This window comes from Triticum urartu, chromosome 3A (genome assembly GCF_056163025.1).
Source record: "Triticum urartu cultivar PI428250 chromosome 3A, HENAU_Tu73, whole genome shotgun sequence".
Classification (NCBI taxonomy): Eukaryota; Viridiplantae; Streptophyta; class Magnoliopsida; order Poales; family Poaceae; genus Triticum; species Triticum urartu.
This window is the reverse complement of record NC_141875.1, coordinates 697,990,853-698,010,395: the sequence shown is the minus strand read 5'-3', so window position 1 is coordinate 698,010,395 and position 19,543 is coordinate 697,990,853. Positions and strand designations below refer to the sequence as shown.

General features: G+C 45.2%; 1 protein-coding gene and 2 pseudogenes across 1 annotated transcript; 1 reads left to right on the top strand and 2 right to left on the bottom strand.

Moving 5' to 3' along the window:
* Positions 1 to 3,995: 3,995 nt before the first annotated feature.
* Positions 3,996 to 4,812, bottom strand: LOC125506948 (dirigent protein 20-like; annotated as a pseudogene).
* A 5,915-nt stretch (positions 4,813 to 10,727) lies between these two features.
* On the bottom strand, positions 10,728 to 11,836 carry LOC125508469 (putative glutathione S-transferase). The gene is made up of 2 exons (XM_048673184.2): positions 11,325 to 11,836; positions 10,728 to 11,243 (listed from the first exon to the last, which is right to left on the bottom strand). Exons 1-2 carry the CDS (start codon positions 11,643 to 11,645, stop codon positions 10,869 to 10,871), a joined length of 696 nt encoding a protein of 231 aa, XP_048529141.1. The 5' UTR covers positions 11,646 to 11,836; the 3' UTR covers positions 10,728 to 10,868.
* A 1,479-nt stretch (positions 11,837 to 13,315) lies between these two features.
* On the top strand, positions 13,316 to 14,590 carry LOC125506949 (uncharacterized; annotated as a pseudogene).
* The last annotated feature ends 4,953 nt before the right edge of the window (positions 14,591 to 19,543 follow it).

Below are 19,543 nucleotides of genomic sequence, written 5' to 3'. Positions count from 1 at the left end.
TGTATCTTTTGTCTTCCCATACACGCCCAAGAAGCCTAGCAGGTTCACGCAAAGGTTCTTCGTCACGTGCATCATGTCGATTGAGGAGCGCACCTCTAGGTCTTTCTAGTAGGGTAGGTCCCAAAATATAGATTTCTTCTTCCACATGGGTGCGTGTCCCTCAGCGTCATTCGGAACAGCTAGTCCACCGGGACCCTTTCCAAAGATTACGTAGTGTAAATCATTGACCATAGCAAGCACGTGATCACCGGTGCGCATGGCGGGCTTCTTCCGGTGATCCGCCTCGCCTTTGAAATGCTTGCCTTTCTTTCGACATTGATGGTTGGTCGGAAGAAATCGACGATGGCCCAGGTACACATTCTTCCTGCATTTGTCCAGGTATATACTTTCAGTGTCATCTAAACAGTGCGTGCATGCGTGGTATTCTTTGTTTGTCTGTCCTGAAAGGTTACTGAGAGCGGGCCAATCGTTGATGGTCACGAACAGCAACGCCTTAAGGTTAAATTCCTCCTGTCTGTGCTCATCCCACGTACGTACACTGTCTCCATTCCAAAGTTGTAAAAGTTCTTCAACTAATGGCCTTAGGTACACATCATTGTCGTTGCCGGGTTGCTTAGGGCCTTGGATGAGAACTGGCATCATAATGAACTTCCGCTTCATGCACATCGAAGGAGGAAGGTTATACATACATAGAGTCACGGGCCAGATGCTGTGATTGCTGCTCTGCTCCCCGAAAGGATTAATGCCATCCGCGCTTAAAGCAAACCATACATTCATTGGGTCCTTTACAAACTCATCCCAGTACTTTCTCTCGATTTTTCTCCACTGCGACCCGTCAGCGGGTGCTCTCAACTTCCCATCTTTCTTTCGGTTCTCACTATGCCATCGCATCAACTTGGCATGCTCTTCATTTCTGAACAGACGTTTCAACCGTGGTATTATAGGAGCATACCACATCACCTTCACAGGAACCCTCTTCCTGGGGGGCTCGCCGTCAACATCACTAGGGTCATCTCGCCTGATCTTATACCGCAATGCACCGCATACCGGGCATGCGTTCAGATCCTTGTATGCACCACGGTAGAGGATGCAGTCATTAGGGCATGCATGTATCTTCTCCACCTCCAATCCTAGAGGGCATACGACCTTCTTTGATGCGTATGTATTGTCGGGCAATTCGTTATCCTGTGGAAGCTTCTTCTTCAATATTTTCAGTAGCTTCTCAAATCCTTTGTCAGCCACAGCATTCTTTGCCTTCCACTGCAGCAATTCCAGTACGGTACCGAGCTTTGTGTTGCCATCTTCGCAATTGGGGTATAACCCTTTTTTGTGATCCTCTAACATGCGATCGAACTTCAGCTTCTCCTTTTGACTAATGCATTGCGTCCTTGCATCGACAATGACCCGGCGGAGATCATCATCATCGGGCACATCGTCTGGTTCCTCTTGATCTTCAGCAGCTTCACCCGTGGCAGCATCATTGGGCACATCGTCTGGTTCCTCTTGATCTTCACCAGCTCCCCCTGTTGCAGCATCACCGTATTCAGGGGGCACATAGTTGTCATCATACTCTTCTTCTTCGCCGTCTTCCATCATAACCCCTATTTCTCCGTGCCTCGTCCAAACATTATAGTGTGGCATGAAACCCTTGTAAAGCAGGTGGGAGTGAAGGATTTTCCGGTTAGAGTAAGACCTCGTATTCCCACATTCAGTGCATGGACAACACATAAAACCATTCTGCTTGTTTGCCTCAGCCGCATCGAGAAACTCATGCATGCCCTTAATGTACTCGCGGGTGTGTCTGTCACCGTACATCCATTGCCGGTTCATCTGCGTGCATTATATATAATTAAGTGTCCAAATTAATAGAAGTTCATCATCACATTAAAACCAAAGTGCATACATAGTTCTCATCTAACAACATATAGCTCTCCAGAGCATCTAATTAATTAAACCATACATTGAAACTATGTAAAACATTTCAATGCGAAAACAAATGCGATCATAATCGCAACCAAGGTAACAATTGATCCAACGACATAATGATACCAAGCCTCGGTATGAATGGCATATTTTCTAATCTTTCTAATCTTCAAGTGCATTGCATCCATCTTGATCTTGTGATCATCGACGACATCCGCAACATGCAACTCCAATATCATCTTCTCCTCCTCATTTTTTTTATTTTTTCCTTCAACAAATTGTTTTCTTCTTCAACTAAATTTAACCTCTCGACAATAGGGTCGGTTGGCATTTCCGATTCACATACATCCTAGATAATAAAATCTATGTCACGTTGGTCGGCATAATTTTCATAAACAATAAATGAACCAATAGTTATAAAGATAATATACATACCACATCCGAATCATAGACAGGACGAGGGCCGACGGGGGCGGATACCAAAACCATCGCACTATATAAGATGCAATAATAAATGTAAGAAAATGATACAAGTATCTATCTAAACATACAAGTAAGAATATTTTTCCTTTCAGAAAGAAGATAAGAACAAGAGGCTCACCACGGTGGTGTCGGTGATCAGATTGGCGCGGGTGATCAACGGCGGTGAATACGGGGACGGGGCGTGACGGACCGCTAAATCTAGACAAATCTCGAGGAAAATGGAGCTTGGAGGTCGAGCTTCGAGAGGAGAAAGCTTAAGTAGTGTGGCTCGGGCATTCCATCGAACACCTCATGTGCATAGGAGGTGAGCTAGAGCACCACAAAGCCCTCTCCCCCTCGGCTAGAAAAAACAGAGCACTGTGCTCTGCTCTTGCGCGAGGTGGTATATATAGGCACCTCATTGGTCCCGGTTTGTGACATGAGCCGGGACTAAAGGGGAGCCTTTGGTCCCGGTTCAAGCCACCAACTGGGACCAATGGTGGTGGGCCAGGAGCGAGTCCCATTGGTCCCGGTTCGTCCCACCAACCGAGACCAAAAGGTCCAGATGAACCGGGACCAATGGCCCACGTGGCCCGGCCGGCCCCCTGGGCTCACGAACCGGGACCAATGCCCACATTGGTCCCGGTTCTAGACTGAACCGGGACTAATGGGCTGACCCGGCCTGGACCAAAGCCCTGTTTTCTACTAGTGCCTCGAGGTCCTTGAGGATGAGCTCGTAGTGAACACCCTTAAAGCCAAGGCGAGGATTGCCTAGCTATGGCATGGTTATGACTTATGACTTGGTATAAACGATAATTGTTTCATAAATTGTTTAATATTTGATTTGCATGCATGAAATGGATGATAGGTGTAGAAGTGCATGCTCTCGCCAATGCAATCAAAAAACCGATCTGATGGAAGACTAGACACCACATTATACGTCAACACTCCCCCTCACGTGTGGCTCCCTCAGGCCTAAACGTGGACCGAAAGTGGGCTGCAATTTTAATTGCACCAGCCGGGTCTTGAACTCAAGACCTCTTGGCTTCGATACCATGTAGAAGTGCATGCTCTAGCCAATGCAACCAAAAGACCGATCTGAGAGAGAGGGCCGGACATTATACTCCAACTATAGGATTTCAATTCCCGGCGATCGTGGATGGGTAGATGAAGATTGGGTCAAGGGGGCAGAAGTTGTTTGTCAATAGGTTGAGCCACTGCATGTGCCCAGCTTGGAAACCTCCACCACCTTGGATGTGCCACCACCGCGCCCACCTGCACCCTCGAGCATTGCCTGTCGTTGTGGTTCTTCAGACCATGTATGTCGATTGTCATGCCTCCTCTCCTCCACTGTCGATGCCACCTGCACGACCAAGGTGGTCGTGGCAGGATCGTGTGAGCAAGGCGGCGATGGCGTCTAAGTGGGGCCATGACGGAGGTATTCAATCGGGAGTGGACCTAGCCATCGCGGGGCGAGGGAGAAGACATGGTTGGCAGCCTAGGAGATGATTGATTTGGTAAGGAAAAAACACAGGAGAAAACTAGATGCCGCCGAAGATAGAAAGAGCGAGTTTTACATATGAGAGAGAGATGGGTGAGGAGAAAAAAAATTAAAAGAGGAGTGGAGAAGGGCGATAAAGAAAAATAACTGAGGGCAGAATGTGGTGAGGCGAACGTTTCAACAGGAGCCAGAGCATCTCACGAACCTCGGTGAACACCTCGTTGCGACCGATAATGGCGACGCTGCTGCCGTTGTACTTGCCGGTGGTGAAGACGAAGTTCATGAGCATGAGCAGCGCCAGCTGGTCCTTGCCGGCGGCGATGTACGTTGCCCTGGGCGTGGCCCATGAGCCTGGATGAGTTGAGGCTCGGCCCCGCGGTGAGTGAGTTGTCCATGACCATGACGGCGCTGAAGGCTGTCTTGGAGGTGTTGGTCGTGGCCGCACGCGCCACCGGCACCGACGTCGGGTCCGGTCCGCTCACCATGTCGTGCCATGCCAGTACACCTTGAGGTGCGTCTCCTTCTGGGACGACATGGTCTGCGGCCGCATGGTGGCCAGGGCGAGGAGGACGACGAAGAGCGCGGCAGAGGCCATGGATTTCCCTTGAGTAGTCGGTGTTTTGCTGTTGTGATGCTTTTGTGGGCTTGGCCATGATGCGTGCTGTGTGCGTACTTCGTATGCTAGTATTTACGCACTGCGGCTGGGCGCGAAAGCGGGTACCCGTACATTAGGCGGCGCATTGACAGTTCAGTGAGAGATATATGTGTTCGGCTTGTTAGAACTAGTGACTTCGCAGTAGGTACAACGGCTCATCTGCAACAGTGCCCAACGACCGTCCTCGCCGGGCGATGTACATGGTGGTGCGTATCTTTCTAGCTAGAAGGCGGTGTGGTGGCTTCATTTCGAACGTTAGCTCTCCTGCCATGCACCCTTCTGAAGATATCTTGTGCCACCTGGAAGAACTAGCTACGTCACTAAGTATGTTTTACGTTCCTTCTTGTGCCACCTGGAAAAATGGACTGGCTCAATTGACCCATTCAGTGAACTTACTGAAGCCTGGGTGATTGTTGAGGGGCTGTCCTCTAAATGGTGTACATGAAAAGTGCTATCTCAAATAGCCTCATGCTTTGGAATTCTTGTAGCTGTTGACTGGAATGGCCTGATGAAGAGCTTCTATGAGAAAGTGAGGATCAAAATTGCCTACAGAGACCCAACAAAAATCCCCTTTGAAAGAATTATGGAGATGAGGAAAAAACCGTATATCCTATCCTTCACTGTGGAGGGCTTTGACCAGGTGGGTGCTGATGACCCCAATGATGATGATGGCCCCACTGATATAACAGTAGATGAGGACAACAAGACAACAGAGGAGGAGGAACTGGATAAAGACTTGCTGGATGATGGAGAGGAACCCATTGATGCTCAAGACCTTGCCAACAGAGCCCCCACAAAAACTCCACCTCGGAAGAAAACAGTTAATGATGGTGCTTCATTTCATCCCCATGCTCTTTTGGAGGCATGCTTCTCTCCTGTGAGAGTCAACAGGAAACCTGACCAAGATGATATGGGCCCAAACAGACCCTCAATACCTTTTGCTGAAGCGATCAAATCTCTCAGCAGCCCACTCAACAGAGCTGATGAAAACACCATGGTTACTGCATCACCAAGTGGGATTGATGCTACCACTTCCCCTGTGTCTGCCCAAAAGATGTATTGCTCTGGTCTGCTGAAAGAACTGGAAGATTCTTCTTCTGACACTGACAGTGAATCTGCTGAACCTGAGGAGGATATGATTACTGTTGAGACACACATAGCTACTGGCCTGAAGATGATGGAGCTCATGGATAAAACCAAAGGGAAGGCTTCACCAAAAACCAAGTGGGGACCAGTGATTGCTCCAAGACTGAGTTCCAGAGCCCACAACAGGCAAAACATCATGGAAAAAGCTGCAGCCTACAAAATGAAGAAAAACCTGGAGATCCCACCTACCTTTAAAAGTAAGTCTTTTACTGATGATGCTATTTCTAATTTAGAGGCTTATGCTTCTGCAGTTAATCTCAAAATTGGTGATGATGAGAGAGACAAGAACCACATCATTAACCAGATTATTAGAGATGAATCTGAAAAATGTCTTGTGTTTGCTTCCCAAAATCCTGAAGTTTCCTTGCCTGATAGTTTAGATATTGGACCAGACATTGATAATGGACTTTATACTCCAGAAAAAGACATTCCCAACACTCACACATCAGGGGGCACTGCTGATGATGTGGGTGGAAATGGGAATAATGTGAGAGGAGGACTTTTTAGTCTGACACACCCTTTCAAAATTCCATGATTGGTATCTTTTGGAATATTAGAGGTTTGGGCCAAAAAGGGAAACTACAGTGCTTGTCTGACTTGGTTGGTAAATATAAACCTGATTTTTTAGGATTTCAAGAAATTAAGAGAGAAACTTTATCTGACTCCTTCCTTAATGCCTTAGCTGGTTCTAGTGTGTATGACTGGCACATTCTACCTGCTGTAGGCTCTGCTGGGGGTATCCTTGTGGGTACCAAAACCAATCTTTTTGAGGTACTTAGTGTTAGCTGTAAAAAATACTGCATTATCATTACCCTGAAAAATAAGACTGATGGGTTTTGTTGGCATCTGATTGTGGTTTATGGCACAGCTTATGCTGTAGACAAGATTGATTTTATTGCGGAATTGCATGAGAATATGGATGATTTATGTTATCCTGTTTTACTGGGAGGTGACTTTAATCTGATTAGAGAAGCTAAGGATAAATCCTCAGGCAATATAAATGCTTCCTGGACATTATTGTTCAATGACTGGATAAATAAATGGGGCCTTATGGAATATAGATTAGCTAACAGGGTATATACTTGGAGCAACAACCAAGACAACCCTATCTTTGCCACTATTGACAGGGTTTTCTCTGCCACCAGTTGGGATAGTCACTTCCCTCTCACTACCTTATGTGCCCTTCCTAGGGTGGGGAGTGACCATGCCCCAATACTTCTTGATTCTGGAATGAGTAGCAATAACCCTACTAAACCTTTTAGATTTGAGAAATGGTGGTTAGACCAACCAGATTTTAGACCCTTAGTGGAGAAAATTTGGGCCACACCATCACCGTGTACAACTACTATTGGGACCTGGCAATTTAAAACCAAACTATTTAGGAAAAGTGTTAAAGGATGGAGCATTAATCTGGAAGCAGCTATGAAGAAGAAAAAGAAAGAGCTCCTTCTGGAGTTTGATATCCTAGATATCTTTGCTGAACAAAACAGGACAAATGCTGGGGATGTCCTCAGAATGAAACAAATTAAAGAGGAACTTGAGGGGATCTGGAAGAAAGAAGAGACTGGCATATGGCAGAGATCTAGAGATAGGAAGATCAAAGAAGGGGACAGAAACACAGCCTACTTCCATGCTGTTGCTAATCAACGCAGAAGGAAGAATCAATTGACTGTCCTGGAGGGCCCTAATGGGCCTGTATACTCCACTAAGGACATGATGGAGGTGGCCACTAACTTTTATAAAAACCTCTTTGGGTTTGAGCCTAAACCTAATATACACTTGGATGACCAGTTTTGGTCTGATGAAGAAATGGTGACAGAAGCTGAAAATACTTCCCTGGAAAGACCTTTTTCAGAAGAAGAAATTAAAGAGGTCATTATGGGATCTTATGCTAATGGAGCCCCTGGTCCTGACGGTTTGTCTTTTCTTTTTTATCAACAATTCTGGGAGGTGATCAAGGGTGACTTTATGGTCCTGGTTAAAGATTTTGAAAATGGGATTCTGGATGTCCAGAGACTAAACTATTCTATTGTTACTTTGATCCCTAAAGAGCCAGATGCCAAGAACATGAGGAAATTCAGACCCATCTGTTTGAGCAATTGTTCTGTTAAGATATTCAGTAAAGCTATGACAAACAGAGTTGGCCCTGTTGGTCATAGGCTCCTATCCCCATGTCAATCTACCTTTGTGAGAGGCAGGTTCATTTTGGAAAGTGTAGTTACTGCTCATGAGGCCATCCATGAGGTCCATAAATCAAAAGAATCTGGGATTGTTCTCAAAATAGATTATGAAAAATCCTATGATAGAGTGAACTGGGATTTCCTAGTAGAAATGCTTACATCTAGGGGTTTTGGGGCTAAGTGGATTAGATGGAACTTATCCATTTTGCAACAAAGCTCTTTCTGTGTTAAGATCAATGATACCCTGGGTCCATACTTTGTGGGTGGAAAAGGTTTAAAACAAGGGGATCCAAGTTCCCCCATGCTTTTTAATTTGGTAGCTGATGTGTTTTCTCGCATGTTAGCTAAAGCTGTTAATAACAATATCATATCTGGGATTGTTCCCCATATCATCCCTCAAGGACTCATATGCCTGCAATATGCTGATGATACAATTCTCTTTCTTAACCCTAAACCTGAATATGTTAGGAACTTGAAATGGCTACTTGCCTGCTTTCAAAACCTTTCTGGGTTAAAAATCAATTATGACAAATGTGAAGTAGTACCTATCAATATGAATGAGGATGATGCTAAACTCCTGTCTCAGATTTTCTGTTGTAAATTAGGGGATTTCCCTCTAAAATATCTTGGAGTTCCTCTTCACTACCTCAAATTGAGGAGAGAAGACATCCAATACATCATAGATAAGATCATCAAAAGGATATGTGGATGGAAGGGGAGATTGCTTAGCTATGAGGCAAAACTAGTCCTCCTTAAGGCATGCATTGCCAGTATCCCCATGTACCTCATGTCAGTTATTAAGTTCCCCAAGTGGGCGATCAAAGCCATCACTTCTCAGATGGCTCATTTTTTCTGGGGGAATGTGGGGGATGAACATAAGTACCATCTTGCTAACTGGGGTTTGATCTCCCAGAAAAAAGACTTTGGTGGTCTGGGGGTATCTAACCTGAGAGAATTCAACATGGCCTTACTAGCCTCTTGGGCTAAAAGGTATTTTATGGACAGTAACAAAAACTGGGTGAAGCTGATCGACCACAAATATAAAACAGCTAAGCCGAATATATTGTGGTCTAGGCAGGGGGTGGGTTCTCCCTTCTGGAAAGGTGTCACCTGGGCTTTCGAGGGGGTTAGACCCTTCTATAAATGGAAACCAGGGAATGGTAATAAAATAAGTTTTTGGGATGACGTTTGGGTGGGGGATTCTTCCCTCAAAACCCAATTCTGGGACGTATATGAAATCTACCAACAGCAATGCTGCGCAGTTTTTGAGGTATGGGATGGTTCTACTCTCAAACTTACCTTTAACAGATGTGTGGAGCCTGGATTTTTAGATAGATGGCATGAATTGATCCGAATCATCTCTGATATGACAATAACTGACGAGACGGACCAACCCATTTGGAGATTGGAACCGTCGGGGGTCTATTCAGTTAAGTCATTTTATAACATGATTAATTGGGGAGGGGTGTCTATCCCCATTTGGAGAAAATTCTGGAAGATTGTTGTACCTCACAGATATCTAGTCTTTCTTTGGCTAGCTTTTCATAACAAAATTCTTACCAGGGATAACCTGAATAAGAGGAGAGAGGTGGAAAATCTAAAATGCTTATTTTGTAATGAGGATGAAACTGTCTGTCACCTGTTCTTTGAGTGTGTGGTTGCTAAACAAGTTTGGAGTGATATATCTGACTCTTTTGAGTTTAGTATTCCAAATGACATGAATGAATTATCTTCCTTCTGGAATCTAAATAACAAAAAGTCTGTTACTAATATTGCTTGTGTTGCTACCATTTGGAGCATTTGGACGATGTGTAATGATATGTGCTTTCAGGGCGTACAGTAGACAAACACACGTACAATCTTGGCAAGAATCAGCTCGTCACTACATCAATGAAAGGTGCTATGTGTGGGCGACCAATCGGTGCTGCTGAGAAGATGCATCCAACTCCTAGATCGGCGAAGAGGCGAGGTGCTCAGGATTACATGGGAGTCGGCCTGAGAGCTTGCAAGAGAAAGATCGAAGAGGAGATGCTGAAGATTCACCCAGAATGAAAAGTAGAGATAAAAAATAGCAGAGTGATCTGTTTTCAGTTCCCCTGTCATGGTAGATGTATGTCCGTCTTTGCACTTCCTTAGAATGCTGAAATTTGTCTTTGACTCCGTTGTCTCTGGTCCTGCCATTCAGGCAGGTCCCGAATGCTTGTAATGGTCTGCTGTGACTCGCTTTACTTTGTTTTAATAAAATGGAGCGGGGGGAAACTCTTTTCGATCAAAAAAAAAATCCACGAGTCTAGCAGCGCACGCAGTAAAGATAACATTAGTAGGCTCAAGTATATGTTGAAAACAAGATTTATGTCTCGTTTTCTAAATAATACTCCCTTTGTAAAGAAATGCGAATATAATGCTGGAGGAGTACATGAGGAGTACTAGAGGTGAGACGATTCCAAGCCGGATCCGTGCTTTGCACGATGGTGTTCTGCATTTGTTTCGAGCTGCTCCCCTTTTATTTGTCTTTAGATATACTAAAATATTCTGCAGTTTTTGTTTTGAGTTGCTGGTGAAGCTGCTAGCTAGGATATGTGCTGTTCTGCATTTGTATTCGGTGCACTTGCATTTGTGGCATAAACAGCACGTCTGAAAAATTGTGATTTTTTTTTTGAAAACGCATTCAATGGATGCTTGTGGGGCATATTGCATGGCGATTTGTCCATGGCTCGTCAGCCGTCGGCGCTAAATGAATCGCCTGGACGCGTAGCACCGTAGAGGACATGGCTTCCTCCTACCTTAAGTCGCGGAGTGCATGCTCCAAGGGCAGCACAACCATGGCAGGGATCCCATGAAACTTTGTCCTACACATTGCTTCCTCTCCAATACGTTCCCCTTTTTTATTCTGACCAGCAGAACAGCACAAGCTGACTCAGCGGCGATCGCTGGATGGGCATAGACACACCCATGCGCGCTCTCGTGCACATCCATGGATGGGCATAGACACACTGGCTAGCTACTTGGGCGGCAGCATGGACTTGGCGATGGCCACGAACATCCCCTTGTTGGCAGCGAAGCGGGCGAGCAGGTGCGACCTGTCCGGCAGGCACGCCCTCACCTTCTCGTCGGACACGTACTCCTTGGCCCAGCGGCAGAAGCGAGGGAACTCGTCCTCGGTGACCAGTCTCACCTCGGCAACCTCCTCGAAGACGCCTAGCCAGTGCGCGAACCCGCAGGCGGCGATGTCGACAAGACCGATGGCGTCGCCGCCGAAGAACCGCCTCCCCTCCAGCTGCGCCTCCAGCAGCGCGAAGTTCTCCTTGGCCTCCTTCACAAACCCCTCCTGTGCCTCGCCCTCCGCCCACAGCGCCAACCAGTACGCCTTCGAGCACTGCACGGTGCAGGCAAAAAATCAGCGGATGAAGCTGGGCGAGGACTGAGGTGTGCGGCCACCGTCGGGTTGGTTGCGTACCTTGCCGTCGATGAAGCTGGCCCAGAAGCGGGCCATGGCCCTCTCGTAGGGGTCGGCGGGGAGGAGGGGTGGGCCGGGGAAGGCCTCGTCGACGTACTCGACGATAAGGAGGGACTCGCAGACGGTGCGGTCGCCGTGGAGGAGCACGGGAACTTTCTTGTGGACGGGGTTGTTGGCCAGCAGCAGCTCGCTTTTGTTTCTCAGGTCTTCTGGGATGAGCTCGTAAGGGACTCCTTTCAGGCGCAGGGCGATCTCGGCGCGGTGGCTGAACGGGCTGTCCAATGCGCCGATCACCTTCACGGCCGCCGCTGGGGAGCTCATCGTCCCTGCCTTGCTCGCTCTCCTGCAAATCAGGTGTAGTAATAGTTCGTGAGACTGAGCTCTGGGAACCCGATGAATCTGTGCTATTTTATACTGGAGCTGGGATATGAGATTGAAACTTCTCCAGGAAGCTGGAACATATTTCTTGTTAAGATCTCCAGTCAAATGGTTTTGTTCCGGTGCTTCCGAGAAGTTTCCTCGGTGCTTCCTCCTTCGGCGCATAGTGATTAAACATTGTAAAGTGCAACCGATCGTAGGCGCATAGTGGAGTAAGTCACATCAAAATGTTTATTTAGGATGTCACATCTAAGTTTTTAATTGCTGGATCTATCGTGCGTCATTGATTTTCATGGCCATTGTCTTTTTTCTGTTGGTCCGGCCTCTCGTGGCACTGGCCGGCCTCTTTTTATTTTGTTTTTTCTTGGCTGGGTTGTGACTTGTAAGATAAGAATCGAAGAGGCTATCCCGGTTTGTAGTTAGGCTATTTTTTTCGAGTTGCAATCCACCTTCTATATACTAGTCATCAACTTGTGCAACTGCACAGGTTAGGGATTTTTGAAATTTAAATAGTATATGTTTCTGAATAACTTCTGTTACACATGAAAAATTGTAGGTAGGCAGCATGATTTTTCGCGTATTTGTAGTTACACTAAAAATTGAAACATGGCATTACTCCGCAATAGTAGAACAAAAGCATTTTCTCAAGGTGGCCATTGAATAAACATTGTACATGGCATTCATTGGTAAACTTATGGGGTGATTTGAATAAAACATTGGAAAGTGAAAATAAGACCCTTCAAATCTTTACAAAAGTGGATACGTCCACAATCGTGTTAGAGTACACAATCGGCTATTCCAATTGGAGGTTGGATCTATTCGAAGATTGGAATCCAACTTTTTTGTATTTTCTGGAATACCATTGTTGTGTGGGTTTCATTGTGCAGCTACCTTTCTCTATTAAAACAAATCAAAAATCTGCTTGAATGCACACTACAGGAAAAATCATGTTTTTCCGTGTGTTAGCCTATAAGTCATGAGCTATTTTTCAGATACTCGACTTATGTTCCTCTAAGGCGACTCTAAAAAAAACACCCTACAAATCCGAAGGACTCAGCTTCTGGCCATCTATATGCCGAGTGTTGCAAAAAAGCTCTAGGCTTATAGGGATCACACGGTACCTACTGAAAAAAGCACCTGGCTTACGGTTCACAGTCGGCAAAGACATTTGCCACGTGTCTACAACAGAGGTGGCGTTCCTTATACGTGTCCTATGTACCATATACATGCATGCCTTTTTTTTTGCTTCCATTGCAGTTTATTTGCATGGTAATTGTAGTATTTTTTTTGCATGATAATACGTGTCTCATTCGTATCATAAAGATCAAACTTCAAATCAAATAAAGACCGACATGAGAAAACTGAAAAGATAGTAGAACATCTCTGAGCTTGACACCAATGCCCGTCACCTGCCTACAACAGCACGACAACAGCCACCGAAGAAAAGAATGATGAATCACCTCCTCACCCGAGCTCGACACAGCTTCATAGCTGATATGCAGTTTCGCCGACCTCCAAGGTGGCTCACCAAAAATGAAGCCCTTGCTGTTGAACCAATCAGACCGGTGAAACACCCCAAACATGTCATCTAATTTCAGATCTGGCACCCCACTATGACTAAGACGCCGAAGGAGGAAACCATATCCATCGTCCACAAACCACGGTAATTGTAGTATATACGTGTCTTCTTGCCGGAAGTCAGGTTGTAGTTTGCCTTAGTAAACGTATATGTACAGGTAACTGACTCTATACATCTAGCTTGGTTAATTATTGTGCGTGGTCTGTTCTAGCGTATACTCCTCGTCGTCATCCTCCACAAACCCCGAAGAAACCACCTCGCCGTCGCCCTACTTCCTACCGGAGCTGATCCCATTGATCGCGAGCCGCCTGACGACTCTCCGTGCTGCCTGCCGGGCCTACCGGGCTCGCCTCCAGCTGTCTTCCTCAAACCTCGCCTCGCAGGGTCCGCTACTCCTCGTCCACCACGAGACGTCTGCCGCGCTCTTCCACATCCCCCTCGGCCCCCTAGCGCTTCCGCCTCCCACGCGCCCCCCTAGCCCATGGAAGACCCACCTGCTTCGGCCGGCTCTTCACCCCGCCAAGTCCTCAGCCTCACGCCCTCACCTGCTTCCACTCCTTCGGCTGTCGCGTCGCCATACAAGGCAGGAGCGCCAGCGCCAGCCGCCCCGAGCTCCGCATCCGTCACCTCCTCACAGGCGAGCGAGCCCGCCTGCCCGATCCCCCGAAATGTGTTGGAGCTATTCTCTTTTCCAATGACCTAATCCTCGCCTTCACGCCATGGCACCGCGACATCTACTACTGCCGCATTGGGGATGCTCAGTGGCAAGCGGCGCGGTGCCATGAGGGCTACAACCTTCACAGTCTGATGTTCGTGAAAGGCACCCTCTACGCGTTGATTTATCCAAATTATCGTCTTGCTGTTGTCGAGCTTGATAACAATTCCGTGGTGTTGTCATTTCTTGGGGATGAACTTAGCGCACATACAGTACCAGATGGTAATTTGGTGGCCTGGCTCGCAGAGTGTCATGACGAGCTATTGCTAATTATCAGAAGGAGGCAGTACCGTGTGTTACAGTGGCAATCCAAGGAGAGGAAGTGGGCGAGGACACATAGCCTTGGTGGTTGTAGCTTGTTCTTTAATATGCATGAGTTTGCTGGTTGCCTTGGTCCAGATCATCCGGGAGTTCGAAGAGACTGCTTGTACTTTACTGGAAGCTTTGGGAACTGGAGCGAGTATTCTTTGGTTGATAGATCTTTGCATGAAATTGTTGCCGACTACCCAGGGCAATCAGTATCATCAAAGGATTTTGTATCACTGGCTTGGGTCCTTCCAAGCATTTGTTGATGCAGTACAATGCGTATAAGAACTGCCCAGAAGTTCTCAAGGTACATTTGCTCCCTTGTGACTATTGTTAATGGATTAGAGTTTTGCATTTTATGTTTATTAATCAAAATATTTATGTGACTCTTCAGCAACAAATGTATATGAACTTGTGTATGAATGGACATCCCGACTCACTGTCTTCCTCAAATATTTGACAGTAATTAATGTTCATCAAATTAGTCTTGGCGTATGGTTTGATTATTTCGTTAATTGGTGACAGCAACAACTATGAAATGGACATTTAGGGAATAAGTGGAGAGCATCACTTAATAGAACCGCATACATACTTCAGAGGAAGATTGCAATTTTAAAAAAAATGTTTTTTGGGATTGCGTAGAAAGGCCTGGGTAGTGTGTGCCGCTTCCTTCACTCCTGCAACGAGCGGGAGCTAGAATTTCCCTCCTACGCCAAGTCGTGCCGAGGGAAGACAAGGTTGGTACGAACAAATAATCAATATGCACAGTCCTTCCCCTTGCTATTGTCACTATCTATTTATTTTGATCACATCTTGGATCTGATGCCGCAGAAAACAATGGCATGCACACAGAGGTAGTCTTACACTCTATCCAGGTTGCCAAATCCATTCAGGGGCCAAACTATGGAGTTCACATTAAGACTAACAGAAGTGTGTGATATTTGGCAAAATTTATAAGAGATGGATTTTATATGTGAAGGTCATGAGTCCAATGTAGATACCCATTGTTTAGCTGAGTCGTAGCTGCCTCAGAACTTTGGTTGTTGCATTTGGATAAGAGATATTGGAAGGTTGATGAGAAATGTCGCTTTTGCTGCTGGAAAGAATCCATTGGTCACATTGCTTTTTCAGTGTGCTGTGCCTAGGTATGTTTGGAAGATTGTTGCCGTGATTCTGGATGTTGGATGTACCTTGTAAGATGATGAGGCGTGTGTATTAAATTTTTAGGGAGCGAAGGAGATGTTTTGTTTCTGGTGGAGTTGCAGCGTTGCTTGCTGTAGCAATCTGTACTCTCTTAAACCTAATGCTGTTATTTCTATGATGTTCACATGTGCTGTCTTATCGGTTTGCCTTGCAGAAGAGAAATTAACCTCGGAAGCAAACGGTGCTTCGTGGCCAAGTTGTTGTTGGCAGTGGCGACAGAAATCTTGAACAAGTGATGATGGCTGTGGGGAGCCTGATTCAGTATGCTTTGCGGTCTGTAGCGTGACGAAGAGAACCATGGCTCGTTTGGTGGGCTCGTAGTCGTTTGCTCTCATTTTTCTGTACACTCACGTTGTGTGTGTAAACAAACAAATCTTGTGTGTTGATCAGCTTCTATGTTATATATTCCAGTGTCGTCGTCTTTAGCCAATGATCATGGCTACCGTCGCAATTAGTGCTGAATGTGGCGTCAAGCAGAGATTTTGTCTTACTTTGGACTGCAGAGGGATGTCAACTGCTTTAGCTGTAGCGCAACCAGCGTTCGGTGCATCTCTGTATCTCTCGTCTTGGAGCTGACAGTAGGCTATAAATGGCAATGGTGAATTCAGCGTCTTACAGAGACCCACCAGGCATAGCCGATGGCAATGATGGCCAAGCTCGCTGTTGTGCTTGTATTTCTCGGCTGTGTGGCGTGTACATGTTAAGCAGGGTATGGATATCCGAACCCGACACATCCTCAACGGGTGCAGACCTCTAGACCCCATCCGCCCGCCCCGACGAGCGACTCGTCGACGGCAAGGCCGTTGTGGAGGAGCAGCAGCACCTTGTGGACCGGGTTGCTGTCGAGGAGGAGCAGCGGCACCTTCTTCTGGACCCGGTTGCTTCATTTGCTTTGGCTTTGCTGCACATTTTTGTGTATAAACGAATGACGACCCTCGGGTGTTTTATCATCTTCTGTGAAATGGACTGAAACGAAGCGAAGTTGGGTGCGAGCGACTATATATCTGGTAAAAAAATTGTTTGGTTTATTTAGCTACCATGGATTGTGCGTTATTGGAATAAAGCGCTATGAAAATTCCACTAAGGAATGAAACTAAGGGAAGGTCAGAGATACTCTTGAATTGTTCCCTTTTTAGTTTTGTACAGAAGAGTGATATGTGCACTTCGTCCCCTAAGAAGTTAAACAAAATTGTTGTTAGGTTAGTCATTCATGAGTAGAACTTCTCTCCCATGATTAGTTGTTGGTAGTTTTTTCCCCCTGAAATTAACAATACTCCTTCTGATTCATATTAATTGCTGCTGATTTAATACAACTTTTTACTAAATCATCGATCATTAATATGGATCGGAGGGACTATTAATATTCCTTGTATGATTGTTTTTCTTGTTCACTGGCCGTCTTCTTGACCACTACACGGGTCAATGAGGCTTTGTAGACTAGTCTAAAGCAGCAGACTAAACGTAATCGTCATGGTAGCAAAAATGTTATTTTTGTGATTAGAACAAGACAATTCATCATTTATTTCCGTCATGTCCATTTACTACCTTGATCTAACACACGATTCATGTTACATACAATTTAGCAGCGCCAACGTGTACCCCAAATTTGTTTGGAAACTAGTTGAGTTGTATCCGTCATACGATGAAAGGACAAATTCGTGTGGGAGTTTGTGTCATTCCCTGGGCAATATGGAATTGCTGAAAGGACTATGTTTTTAATAGATCATCTATTCATAATTACTTACATGTTATCTATAGGCCTACGACTTCCATCCATATGTGGTCATCACTGCATCATGTCAACATACGGACTCTCATAGCCTCTGGGTATAGCCGGCTGCAAATAGTTGCGCAGGGTTTACTCAATTAGTTTGATTGGTGAGCTACTTGTAGATTACGTGGATGGGCTATGACTGTCTAGGGTGCGACCGGTAGTTGTCATGTTCTATTTTAATTTGTATTACTGTCTAATAATCGACGACTTCAACTTTATCTACGTTTAATAAAATGGTTGTGTGCATCGTGTGATGCAGAGGCTGGGATCATCCCCTTTCCAAAATAGAAAGTCGGTCTAGTCAGTACCCTAGCATTTACACCTATTAACTATTTCCTATATAATTTTTCATTTCTTCTAAGATAGCAAAACTACCCTATGTACACGAACATCTTGTTGGAAACTGAACCATTCCTCTAGGAAGATTGATCTCGCTGGAATTTGAATCCTAAATTTGCCAGACATTCTTATAGAACTGATCCCGATTCCTCTCATTCTTACGACAGCCCATGAACTGTCCTTGTTTCTAACTGATTCGACGTGCTGGCTCTCGGTAAAGCGGCAACTCCTTGGAAAACATCATGTCTCATGTATACTAGCTGCTCCATGAGTGCTCGTTATATAGGGGCTCAAAAGTGGAGCGGGCATGCCTATATTTACGACTTGATTATGTACAATTATTAGATGGCCCACCTACCACAGCAGTTCAGCTTTATCATCTCTATTAACTTTATCAGACACTAGTAATTGTGCAGGTGCCACACATGTCCAATTCAATAGTATATTGGGATCTTTATGATGTTATCTTCCACTGCAGGAACTCTTCCCTTTGGCTACACAAATGCTGCCTAAGGTTTGGCCTTTTAAGATTGATCAAATGAAGACAATTCCTTACGCCTCGGCGCTGTTGGGAGCATTATGTATGCTCAAGTATGTACACGTCCTGACTTAGCAAATGTAACTGGAATGCTTGGCAGATATCAGTGTAATTCAGACTTAGATCACCGTAAAGCTATCAAGAAAGTAAAGCGCTATCTTTAAGGGACTAAAAATCATATGCTTAGATATAGAAAGACTGACAACCCAGAAATTACGGGTTACTCAAACGCTGATTTTGCATGCTCTAAGGATAGTAAGAAAACCAGATCAGGCTATATCTTCACACTTGCAGGGGAATCAATTTAATGGAAAAGCTGCAAACAGACACTTACTGCATCTTCAACGATGCAAGAAGAGTTTGTGCCATGTTCTGATGCTACCGGGCAAGCTGTATGCCTTAAGAACTTTGTTCCTAGACTTAGAGTGGTAGACAATATAAATAAACCACTTACATTATTCTGCGATAATTAAGTTGCAGTTTTCCTTTCGAGTAACAAGTCAAGTGGTGCTGCCAAACACATTGACCTTAAGTATCTAGTTGTGAAAACAATTAATTCCGGCATATAAGTACTAAATTGATGATTGCTGATCCCCTGACTAAAGGCTTCCCACCAAATCTCTTTTGAGAACATATTGGTAGCATCGGTCTAATGGAAAGCCTATAACTATCCGGGTAACTAAAATAATGAGATCTCAATATTTCAACTTGGAATAAGGAAGTTTGTTTCGCATACTAAGTGCAAATAATGATTAATAAAGAAACAAACTATTATGACCATAATTAGGGAGCATGATGCATGCCCATACAGACTGCCAACCATAAATAATTATCTCTTCCGAGATGAAGTCTTACGCTATATATTTGGGGTTCCAGTAATGATTATCTATTGTTGTGAATACATTATCTTGGTGTGATGCCTTTGTCGAAGTATGCACTAATGATGTTAACGATTCAATCAAGTGGAAGAACGTTAGAAATATTAAGTGATTAAATGGTTAATATGTTAATTACCGTAAGTTAAAGTGGGTCCATGAGTTAATTATGGGATTAACAGTAAATAACAGTAATTAGCAATTTGCACCTATGATTGGGGGCCTAATTACGATGATGGTTAGGTCTCACGTCATATACAACGCTATATATAAACGAGGGCATCCCTGCACCTATTTGATCATGGTATCTCTTAGGGTAACAATGCCCTCTGATAATTACTCCAACTTTGTTTTAATCAGGACCGCACTGGACGTTAACGTGAAGGCTTAGCCTTACTCTGGTGAGGTGCCGGAGTTGTGATCGACTACGCTGCTGCAATTCATCACCAACATCAGACTCTACTTCCTCCATCGAGATGGCCTCTTCAAACGGAGGTATAATCACTCTACTG